The sequence below is a fragment of the Eucyclogobius newberryi genome, unplaced genomic scaffold, assembly GCF_026437365.1.
Source record: "Eucyclogobius newberryi isolate DKJ021-1_F unplaced genomic scaffold, fEucNew1.0.hap1 SCAF_1, whole genome shotgun sequence".
Taxonomy (NCBI): Eukaryota; Metazoa; Chordata; class Actinopteri; order Gobiiformes; family Gobiidae; genus Eucyclogobius; species Eucyclogobius newberryi.
Window position 1 is genome coordinate 7,101,649 of NW_027315723.1, and position 12,256 is coordinate 7,113,904.

The 12,256-nt window shown below is 44.0% G+C and overlaps 2 protein-coding genes across 2 annotated transcripts; both read left to right on the forward strand.

The window, feature by feature from the left end:
• Positions 1–1,608: 1,608 nt before the first annotated feature.
• On the forward strand, positions 1,609–5,646 carry LOC140366219 (phosphomevalonate kinase-like). Its single transcript, XM_072452918.1, has 5 exons — positions 1,609–1,820; positions 2,215–2,278; positions 2,339–2,491; positions 3,846–3,975; positions 5,382–5,646. Exons 1-5 carry the CDS (start codon positions 1,711–1,713, stop codon positions 5,540–5,542), a joined length of 618 nt encoding a protein of 205 aa, XP_072309019.1. The 5' UTR covers positions 1,609–1,710; the 3' UTR covers positions 5,543–5,646.
• LOC140366113 (coagulation factor VII-like) lies at positions 5,542–12,100 on the forward strand. The gene is made up of 9 exons (XM_072452821.1): positions 5,542–5,819; positions 6,134–6,378; positions 7,855–7,879; positions 7,956–8,069; positions 8,927–9,067; positions 9,215–9,330; positions 10,790–10,910; positions 11,166–11,443; positions 11,543–12,100. The coding sequence occupies exons 1-9, from the start codon at positions 5,765–5,767 to the stop codon at positions 12,083–12,085; spliced, it is 1,638 nt and encodes a 545-aa protein (XP_072308922.1). The 5' UTR covers positions 5,542–5,764; the 3' UTR covers positions 12,086–12,100.
• Positions 12,101–12,256: the final 156 nt, after the last annotated feature.

Consider the following 12,256-nt stretch of genomic DNA (forward strand, 5'->3'; position numbering starts at 1 on the left):
GCTAATCAGGTACTCAGGGTGGTTGAGCCAGGGTCTCACAAAGACAAAGATGATTCTAATAGCCCATTAAAATTCTGAATAGGCTAGCTCGGTAGATACAAGGGGGGAGTTTCTGTTGAAACAAACAACTCTTTCTACTTCAGGAAGGCTCCGCCCAATGGGCTGGACTTACCACAGAATAGGATAAATATCGGAGTTCTCGACCTAAATTCTTTTATTGACAATGACTCTTGGATGAGAGTCGAAACGTCTATTTTTTCTAACTGAGTCCAGATGACTACAACTGAAGCTTTTTCTACTATGGAACACGCCTGGACGAATGAGGGATTACACCGACAAAGTGAATTGAAAGTAAATAGGGCCTAGTTTGTTGTGAGACAAAGTTACCGGTGGTAGTACTGTGTTTGTTATGTTATTAGTAGGCCTCTATGATCTCGGGTTAACATCAATATCAAACTCATAATCATTGGGGATTCAAAAGCACAGAAAATCACAAATGCGGTCGTCAGCCAGACCAGTTTGTTTACGTTTGCGTCCGCGCCATATTTGATTTTTTTCCTCGTCCGCTTTCATTGCGTCACTTCCGTGAGGCAGCGGGGGGTTGATCTAAACCCAACCCTGGTGTGGGTGCAGCGCATGGCGTAGTGTCACGATGGAGAGTGAGCGGTGGAATTTATTTTACCCATTTGTGCACAAATTACTACACGACACAGCGGGATCCTATATGTGTCACCGTTAAATAAATTAAAACTGCAGAACAAATCAGTGTGCACTTACATACATATTATGTCAAATTAAGTTGTTTAAAGACATTTCTGACCCCCGCGTGATCCTTGCAGTGGTGCAGCCCGGCCTCTGGCGAACATCACGTGTTACCGTAATGACGATAAAGAGGAACTCTCTTAGTGCCGTTTCCACCATTTACAGCGCAAATTCAATACAATATTCACACTTCTTCAGACAATATTAAGGTTCAGTTTTTTGTGTTATTGTTGTTATTGGAACGAAATTGTTCGCGATAAAAAAAAAACGTGACTTCGAAGATTTGAGCGTATCTTTAGTCTCAGAGTTACGGCCCCGGCTCAGAGTGGAGCCACCGTGGTCTTGTTTACGTCCTGCTCCAGACATGGATCTATTTTATTATCGGGCTCCAGGTCTGTGGGTCCATGCACCGAGTCTTCCTTATCTGCAGGTCTGTTTTCCGTTTACACTATGCATCATAACAACAGTGAGAGCCACTTATTCTAAATAATAGTGGTGTTGTATCCTTTTTCAAAGCCATTGAGTGATCTGTCTCAGTTTTAAACATATCATTTGCTAATTGTCTAAATTTTTGGGAGTAGAGAGTGACATAATGCCAATATATTGTAATTTCTTATAGAAAATATAGAACACTGTGGTTAAAAAAGAACAGAACACCGAAAATGAACTTTCTTTCACATGTAAGTTGTAAAAGATGGAATAACTTCTTTACCTGCTCTTAGCAATAGTATTTTTACCCCTCCACCCCAACCCTGTTATCTCACAGATTTTATAATCTTGAAAATTTAGTCACCTTATATTAGATTTAAGTCTATTTTTAGTAATTTATCTTTTATCAATTGAATTTCCCCTATCCAGACCTTAGACTTAAATGTTCAGACCTTCTGCTGCGCTGGATGAATTACTGGTATACGCTTGGAGCCTGAACGGCAAATTATTTGACTGAAAATGGCACACACAAAGCGGACAGAACACGGGACAGAGCCGCGGCTGGTGTTGGTGTTCAGTGGGAAGAGGAAATCTGGAAAGGACCACATCACGGACCTGCTGCAGGCTCGGTGCGGTCTGGGTCAGAATTATTACAGCAACTTTTAAAATGACACAGACTCACCATGTCTCCTTGCCTCCTCTCCGTCTCCTCTCACCCTGTCTCCTCTCTCCTTGTCTACCTTCTCCTTGTGACCTCATCTCCCGGTCTCCTCTCACCTTGTAACCTCCTCTCCCTGTCTCCTCTCTCCTTGGAACCTCCTGTTCCTCTCTCCTCTCTCCTTGTGACCTCCTCTCCCTGTCTCTTCTCTCCTTGTAACCTCCTCTCCCTGTCTCCTCTCTCCTTGGAACCTCTTCTCCCTTTTTCCTTTCTCCTTGTAACCTATTCTCCCTTTCTCCTTTCTCCCTGTCTCCTCTTTCGTTGGGTCCTCCTCTCCTCTTTTCCTTGTTTCCTTGTGTCCTCAGTCTAGGTCCTGAAGTCTCATGTATCGTGCGGCTCTCAGGTCCTTTGAAGCAGCAGTTTGCTCAGGTCAGTCCCACAGAGTCTAGTCCAAAACAGATTCTGGTCTAACACTCGTCCTCTCCTAAGGATCACAATCTGGACTTGGACTTGCTCCTGGGTCCTGGTCCATATAAGGAGCAGTTTCGGTCTCAGATGATCCAGTGGGGTGAGGACCAGCGGAGGAGCGACCCGGGATTCTTTTGTCGCCTCGCAACAATGGGCGCCACTCAGCCCGTCTGGGTACGACACACAGTGCTACACCTGTACTAATACAATTAGGGCTGGAATAGCAGGGTTCCTCACGCAGCACACGACTCACAATAAGTATTTCTTATACCACCTGCACATACTTAAAGGTGGTATGGACGATTTTTTTCAGCAATTTTTTATCATATTTCCTCGTGGCGTGGATAAATCATTTGTCCTGCCACGTATCAATCATAAAACGCACCTACCGCTCACCTGCAGCCGCGTCAGGCTCGTCCCCACGTTTCCGCGTGCCTAAGCGCATGGATCTATCATAATATAGTTCCCTCAGTGTACGGGGCAAAATGAAGACGGAGAAAGACAGTTCGAGCTGACGCAGAAGTGGACAGAAATCTACGGGAGACGAGAGATGCGATGCGCTCCGTCGCGCTAATAAACAAACGCACGTGTGTGTTGTATCAGTCCACACGGGGGAGTGCGCATGCGCACTTCCGCCTGCTTTCTCAAATCGCCGAAAAATCGTCCATACCGCCTTTAATATGAAATACAAAATGTGTGTGTGTTTTTTTTTAAACCATATCAATATGTACATGATTGTATGATGATTTTGAAAAATGGGGAATGATTCGGACATTGGGGGGGCCCACTATTGCGCTTGAACTTTGAAAATAAATGAAAGATGGTTGGTGTAGGACAACACTGATCACAGCACATTTAAACAAAATCTAAGATTAGCCTCTACAGTTATATATTGTATCAAAAAATATTATATATCGATATGTTGCTACAGCCCCAAAATACTGTTACTATTACTATTGCTACAACTACTACTTTTCAGTGGCGGCTGGTGGAATTTTTTCAGTGTAAACACACTATGTGAAGAAGTTGTTTATGAAATGCTTGGCAATAGTTGTGCACAAAATGAATTATTTGTCAATGTTTTGTCACCAAAGTAGGAATAATGACATGAAAATCATGACGCATCAAATTGTAGGTCCTGCGTTGTGCATCAAACCGAGTCGGGTAATTTCAGAATTGTTACACCAAGAAAACCGTACATAAGCCAAATAAACTTAACAATAAAAGAAGGTTAAAATCATAACACAAACCCATGGCAACAGCGCAACTCCAAGAACGTGCATGGCAGATCCACACACACGCACACACCCCCACACCCAACACAATCACCATCGGAGTGCCCAGTCAACCAGCTCAATTTACAATTTAACTGTAGAATTCCTCAGATTGGCCCAAAACTAACACAAACAATATCTTATCTTGCTAGAAGGCTGAAGCACAGTGCATCCTCTATCCTCTAGCGTCAAAATCAGAGGTAATAGATCCACTTCTGCATCGTAAATGTGTGTGTGTGTGTGTGTGTGTTCAGATTGTGAGCGACGCCCGCAGGACCTCAGACCTGACATGGTTCAGGACGCAGTATCCGGCTCAGACCCGGTCCATCAGAGTCCAGTGTTCAGACTACACCAGGACCAGCCGCGGGTGGAGCTTTGCTGCAGGTGAGTCCTGGTTCAGACCTGGATCAGTTCTGATTTAGTCCTTGATTTAGTCCTGGTTTATTCCTGTTTTTTACATGTGCTTTAGTACTGATTTAGACCTTGTTTGGTCCTGGATTTGACCTAGTTTTGCCCTGGTTCAGCCGCTGGTTTAGTTGTGGTTTAGTCTTGCGTTTGTCCTGGTTTAGCCCTGGTTAAAGCCGGCTGCACAGTAGAAGTAGAGGATTTTATCATCTGCCATTTTAAGACGTGCCAAAAAAAAAGTGCAGACATAAGGACATTGGGCAATTTGTTTTTGACTTGCATGTAGCGCAACCACACCACACACTTGCCAATTTGAGGAAAGATTTGTTTCAAGCTGAGGACAGCAAAAGTGCTGCGTGACCGAACGGGGTGTAATGAAAACAAATACACAGCAAAATGTGTTAGATACAAAATATACAAAATGTGAGCTGCCTTTCCATGTGCTCTTATTTAGAAAAAAGAAAACGATGATACGTGTGTGGATTAAATCTGCTTGTAAAGGGCACAGGAGAGCGCTGTATTCACCGGAGACAAGGAGCTGGTTACACTGACTCATTGTAGCCATGATGAAATTAAAACGTTTACAAACCTGTTTTTTGTCCAATATTTTCAATGTCGATGTCCAATGTCACTTGGCAACAAAGCCTGGTGTTGAATGGCTGCTCTGATTGGCTGTTGTAAAGTTGGCCACGTTGGCCATATTGGAACCTTACGATTTGACAAATAATTGTAACAGTCGCAGCCTAACCCTAACCCACAGAATTGGAGCGCCGCGACAAATATTAGGGATGTTCGTGCTTAGCTGTGCCTTGCCTGGATGATCGATGAGAGTTGACAGCTGAAAGTCTGCAGTCAGGATGAACAACAACTTCAAATGAGTTGAAATCATGTTTTTTATCCCCTCATTGATGACATAGTCAACTGGCAACTTGGTGAAGATAATCATGAGCATCTTAAGGTCAGGTATTTGAGCCACAGAATAAGGGTTGTTTCAGAGTGTTCAATGCTTAAGCCTAGATGAAAATAAGATTGAACCATTGCCTAGTGAATAAAGAACTAAGCTTATAATTATAATAAGGCACAGGAGATACGGCGGCCTTCAACTCGTGATGTCAGAGTTGGGGGAAAGTTGAACACAAACCGACCCGAGATGCACCGCGTTCAGATCATCTTTAATCAACACTGACCGTATCTGCGCAGGTCTTGCTTATCCCGAAGGTGTCTGATCACTTACGAGAATCGCTGCTCGGGCCATGCCACCCTAAAGTCATGGAGAGGCAAATCAGGCTTAAAATTGGGCCAAAAATCCTCTAATGTGCAGGCTTTAGACTTGATTTTGGCCTGGTTTATTCCTGGTTCACACTGACTTGTGTTTTATTTTGAAGGGGTGGACAATGCGGAGTCCGAATGTGGTCTGGACTCTTGTCTAGACTGGGACTGGATCATCTTAAATGAAGGAGACCTTCAGGACCTCGAGGAGCAGCTCAGACCGGTTATAGACCTGGCTTTGAAGGCTGCCTCAGAACTTGGACTAAACATGAACTAAAGCAGGACTCGCATACAGTCACAGACTGATGAGTGAAGTTGGATTTGTAATAAAATTGTGATAATTTTGTGTGATGTTTTTAAAAATAAATATTAATTGATTAGTCGTACTTAGACATTATTGATTATGAGTCCATGTGACTGATTTCTGCGCTCCAATTGGCTCCTGAGGGTCAGCTGACCAGACTTTGGCCTCTGGACCACAGTGAGGTCTGGATTCATCATGGACCTGGTTTTACTGGTTCTTTTGGGACTGTCCTCAGCCTGGTCTGCGGCAGGTAAGTTTCTCATTTCGCTTAGATTTAGTCCTAGGTGAGACTCGATTTAGCTCTGCTTGAGTTCTGGTTTAACTCTGGGGGTCAGTCTTGTTTTTGTCCAGATTCAGTCCTGGGGTTAGGTGTCCTTGCGCTTGTCCTGTTTTAGTCCCTGGTTTCCTCTCGATTTAGCCCTCTTTTAGTTGTGCTTTAGTCCTTGAGTTTCCTTTTGTTTAACACAGCATTAGTTCTATACTTTGCTCCTGGTTTAGTCCTTGGTTTTGTGCTGGTTCAGTCACTTTTGGACTCTTTCTTAGTTCATGTTTCTTTGGTCTCAGTCTTCCTGGATGTGGACCAGGCTCACCGGGTACTGAAGTCTGGTCCGGTCCTGGTGTGGTCTACCAGAGGCTCAGGTCCTGGCTCTAGTACTGACCCAGATCCCGGTCCGACTTTGGTCCGGACTCGCAGGTATAACTCTGGCTGGCTGGAGGAGCTGCAGAGAGGAGACCTGAGGAGGGAGTGTGTGGAGGAGATCTGCAGCTATGAGGAGGCCAGAGAGGTGTTTGAACACACCGAAACTACTGTGAGTAATTATATTCCTACTACTACTAATAGTACTAATAGTACTACAGTAGCTGTTCCACCAAAGCCTCTGCCTCCTGCCCCAGACTTGTGAATAAGTGAAGTCTTATTCCGTTGTTGTGGCGCCATAAACCAAGACTGAACCAGGGTCACTGTGGTATGAAAATGTGTTGCTGCCGGCCCTCATTCTGGTACTGATGAATAAATGATACTAAATAAGACTTTTTAAATCCAGTGTTAATTTAAACAAACGTTTAGATTGATCAAGCATTTTTGCTAAGACTAAATAAATGGTCATCATAATGATGAGTAATTACACAGGCCAAGATCTACAGGGGTGCAAAAGGTTGCATTCACATGGCACTTTAATGTTTTCCCCTTCATTTGAGGTGCATAAAATAATGAGCATATTTTCACTGCACCCTTTTAAAAGTTGATCCACCTTCAGGCAGTTTATTCTGTGTGTGGTAGCTGTTAGAATCATACTGTGTTACTAAAATTTTACCACTGGACCCACAAGGTCACTAACTAATGCCAACCTGGTTTGGTTAGGTCCAGATAACCTCAGTAGAATTAACCTGACTTCACGCAGTGAACTGACTGAGATAAACAAGTGACACAAAAACTGATTTAGAGCTACATTTATATACTAGGATTAACAAAACGCACTTGCACCCTATTTACACCCAAACTCACACTTTTAAAACATAGACAAAGCAACAACAAAAGTCACTTACATTTTAGACTAGATGGGCCCGACCCTAACCCTGACATGGTAATGTAGTGTCTTTAGTTGAATCCAAAGTACTTCCATACACTTAAGCTGGGGACACGCTACACAACTTTTCTAAGAGATTTTTGTGAGAGATTCAAAATGTTGAGGAGGGTCCACACTACACGACTGGACCGAGTGTAATTATAAAGGCCCACACTTAAGACCCTTCCAAATACAATTAATAATCCACAAAAACAACTCTATAAGTCTATAATGATTATACAGTGCAATTTATTAATGCTCTATTTAGGCTGTCGTGTTTAATAACCTTTTCTTTTCATTTTAATTTCATGTTACCCCTGGCCAAACATAACAATTGTAGCGACAATAACAATAACTTTTAAAACCTTGAACCTCAAACCAGACCAAAGATAAACTTGACCTTAAAGGACCTTAATGTGCGGTACATGAACATTATCCTCCAATAGAATAAAACATATTTGTTTTTACCTAAATGTATTCGAAACTTGCTCGACTATATGCATTTGAAATTTAGTCGACTAAAATTAATTGTTTTAATAAATATTGATTGAAACTAAACTCAAAATGGTCAAAATGAACACAGGTTTAATCCTGGTTTAGTCTTAGTTTATACCTGATTTAGTCCTTATTGTTCAGTCCTGGTTTGATCCTATTTTAGTCCTTGTTTAGACCCAGTTTAGAACTGGTCTAGTCCTAGTTCTAACTTGTCTTTTGTTTCAGAATGAGTTCTGGAAAACCTATCAAGGTGAGAGTCTTGCTTTTGTACTGAGCATTTTCTGTAGTGGTGCATGCTGGGTAACGCAATCCTCTGGTCTCTGTAGTCCAGGACCGCTGCTCCTCTGGACCCTGTCTTAACGGAGGCACCTGTGTGGACCTGGGTCTGGATTTCACCTGTCTGTGCCCCCCCAACTTCTCCGGTCTCACCTGCCAACTGGGTACGGAACATTCCCTGACACCTTACCAGGGTCTCGTTTAGAAAAGAGTGCGTACCAGAAAGGACACAATTTCAGGACCACAAAAAAAGAAAAGAAATTGGTCCGTCACCCATTTGACTGTGCGTACCCTCACATAGATCGTAAAGCACATTTTACTGTTGGTTTTACTGAATTAACTTTTTAAATAATGTTCCCATTTGACCAACCTGCCATGAGTGTCACTATTATACCTCTGCCCACCTCCTTCCAAACTTTGCGCACCTTCGACACAAGCTCCAGAATTTGTGCGGAAGTCTGCACATTGTCACGTCAAGTATTTTTTTAATAGATCAAACTCCTTGAAAAATGCATACCCACATTTTGGGCTTCATTTTGTGCGTATCTGGCTTTATAACGGTCCAGAACTGAACAGAACTCATCCAGCATGTACCAGAACTGATTAGGAACTGAGCAGAGCTAAGAAGAACTTGGCAGATTCGAAAATAAAGTTTTGTAAGGTTTATTTTTAGATAAAGACAAAGTAAAATCTGGTATCTGCCACAATCCCCAAACAAATTTAGTTGCTTTTGTTATTTTTCTGCACTGATCTGTTTGTTTATTTACAGTTAAATCTTGTGTTTTCCCAAATGTTCATATTTAACCTAAAATAAGCATGTTAAAATCGTAAAATATATTGACTACATATAATATTAGTTTGTACGTGTATGTGTTGCCGTATTAACCAATATTTGTTCTTGGCATGTGCAAACCTATTATGATGCAAATTCAGTTCTGAAATTGGGGAATTACATACTTCCTGAGGCCAGAGGAGAGTTTTCCTGGTGGATTCTGGGAGCTGTAGTTTTTCTGTGTTGCAGACGACCACGCAGCCCGACGGCGCTGCCTTGTGGAGAATGGAGGATGTGCGCACTTTTGTGAGGAGCAAGAGGCCGGGCCTAAGTGCAGTTGCGCCCACGGGTACCACCTGGACCAGGACCAGATCTCCTGCTCCAACTCAGGTAGAGAGGAGAGGCACAGGAAAACTGATTTAGTCCTGGTTCAGTCCTTGTTAACTCCTTGTTTAGTTCATAGTCAATCCAGGTTTAGTCTTATTCCTGGTTCAGTCCTTCTTTAGTTCTGGTTTAGTCCTGGTCTTGTCTCTCCAGAGCCCATCGCCTGTGGCATGGTTCCGGTTCTTAGGGGCAGGTCCATTCCTCCTCAGGACCCCAGAGCCAGGATCGTGGGCGGGTCAGAGTGTCCACGGGGAGAGTGTCCCTGGACGGTAAGAACTGCAGCAGATTCAGACTTTAAGTTTATTCTTTACGTGTTGCTTGAAAAATTAACCCACATTCATCCAGGAGTGGTCCATGATAGAAGAGGAAGTCATCTGTTTTTACCACTCCTTTTTGCCGCTTTTCCATTAGTACCGACTCGACCTAAAAACGTTAAAATACGTGACGGGTCTGCACACTGCGCGTGAAAGGTCTGTCCCTTTGTGCGTACCTTCATAAAGATTGTAAGCACATTTTACTGTTGGTTATACTGAATTAACTGTTTTGATAATGGTCCCATTTGACCTGCCATATGTGTGACTATTTCATCTGTGTCCACCTCTTCCCAAACTTTGCACAGCTTCCACACAAGCTCCAGAGTTTTTAATATTATTTTTAATGTTTGAATAAAATGCATACGCACATTTTGGGCTTTGTTTTGTGCGTACCGGGCTTTATAAAGGAGGCCCCAGGTACTTCTTTAGTACCCTCTTTCCCCTCGGGCCAAGTTAAGCCAAGCACGGACTAAACGTGACGTTCATAGACCGTCAGATGATGATTGGGTAAAAGTATAATTTTTCTGCAGCAGGAGACAGAATTCAATTCATTTTTGAAACGCCTAAAATCACAACAGCAGTTGTCTCAGGGGGCGACTGTGAAAAACAGAACCAGGACTTGGCAATGTCCCGGCATGCCCTTAGACCCTAGCCAGGAAAAAGTACAAAAGCTCCTTGGGTAAAAGTAGAAACCTGGAGGAGTTCCACATTGAAGGAGAGATCTGACTCCTTCAGATCGACAGGCGGACGCAAGATAGACCAGTTCTTCCAGGCAGGTGAAGAACCGTTCATATGGAGTAGAGACCGCTTCTCCAGGGACTTGAGGAGCATCTGGGTCCACAGGTCATCGATGTGCCCCTCCCACTCCTGAAGGGGAAGTGGGAAAAGAAGAAGGAAAGGCATTGAACAGATTGCAAGTGAAATTAAACATTAAATATTGTTTGATAGAATAAGTAGTCAGAAGCTTGTGCTCGGGGTACACCCTGGACAGGGGCCAGCTCGTCGCAGGGTTAATTTATTGAAATTAAGTGAATTAATTGAATTAGTCTGTCCATGGTGTGGTCCATTTTTACATATTAAATACTTTAATGCAGAATATCTTTCTATAATCTTCCATAGATTACCATTCAACCAAGGTATTTTTTCCCTTGATGCTTTAGAAACTTTTGAGTATTTGGTAACAAGTTGTTGGATATTTTTTCTTAGCTCTCCTGATGCTTTATCTCTGCTTTTACTTTTGACCATTTCTTTCCAGTTCACATGTTTCATTTCATTATCCAAAGGCTTAATGTCCCATTTGGGGAAAATGTGATACTTACTTGATCCCGTTTTGGGACCGTGTCCGGCCCGGATGCTGACCTAATTCCGTTCTGGTTTAGTCCTGGTTCAGACCCTGTTCTTGTCCTGTCTTCAGGTCCTGCTCCGGTACAAAAACCGGGTCTTCTGTGGAGGGGTCTTCCTGGGTCCAGACTGGGTCCTGACCGCAGCTCACTGCTTGGAGGACATCGAGCAGCACCACCTGGAGGCTGTGGTCGGTAAGTCACAAAATCAATAAAACAGGATTTAGGACTAAGACTTTAGACCTAGATCTGGTTCTGTGTCAGGCCAGTATGACAAGGAGGGTTTAGTCCTGCAATAGACCTGGTATAAAACTGTTTTAAACCCGGTTTAGACCTGGTTCTGCTTCAGGTTAGCATGGAATGGACTTGGAGCAGAGGTATACAATTGGTTTTGAAATGTTTCACCCCTGGTTGAGTCCTGGTTTGGACCTGGTACTTGTCCTGTTTCAGGGGAGCATGACGTGGACCTGTCCGAGGGTTCAGAGCAGAGAGTCCGGGTGTCGGCGATCCATGTGCACACAAGCTACAATCCGCGCACGGCGGACAATGACATTGCTTTGCTGCGGATGGCCACGCCAATCGCTGTGACAGCCCATGCTGTGCCTGTGTGTCTGCCCACAAGCGCGCACGCTCACACACAACTGCACAGCAAGCGCATGCACATGGTCAGTGGCTGGGGACGTGTGCACGAGGCCGGACCCACCTCCAGGGTCCTCAAAAGACTCCAGGTAAGACCAGACCGAGACAAGAGCCCAGGTCAGAGTCCAGCATGTGTTGTAGTAGTAGTACTTTACTTTAAACCCTGTGTTTAAACCCTGTCTCCTCAGGTACCTCTGGTCCGGAACCAGACCTGCCAGGACCAGACTGGCCTAGTTCTGACCCAGAACATGCTTTGTGCTGGGTTTCTGGGGGGCCAACAGGACTCATGTAAAGGGGACTCTGGGGGGCCCCTGGTGACCCGCTTCAGACAGACCTGGTTCCTGACAGGGATTGTGTCATGGGGGCGAGGCTGCGCTCGACCGGGTCAGTACGGCATCTACACCCGCGTCGCTAACTATCTGGACTGGATCAGGACCAGGACTGGACTGGGACCTGGGGGAGGGGAAGAGCAAAACAAGAACAGTGAACTGGGTCAAGACCAGACCACAGCTAAACCAAATAAAGTCCTGAACCAGACAACAACTGAACCAGACCAAGATCCAGGACTTGACCACAACCAGACCACAGCTGGTCAAATTCAAAACCAGGCCCGTAACCAGACCTGGTCGGAAGTGGACCTCTTCAACAATGAGACCATAACTTCAAACCAAAACAACAGTCAAATACCGGACCAACAACATGCACAAAACGAAACAAAACAAAACGGCTAAACGAGGACCAGAACCCAGGACTAGAACCCAGGACCAGGACCAGAACCAGCTTTAAGAGGATCACTGAAGAATAGTCCAAGAGAAAAAAGGAGTCTGTCACTGCATGTACACTGTGTTCTGTGTTGTTAAAATAAAAATAAGAAATGATGATGAATATTCTTCTTTATATTT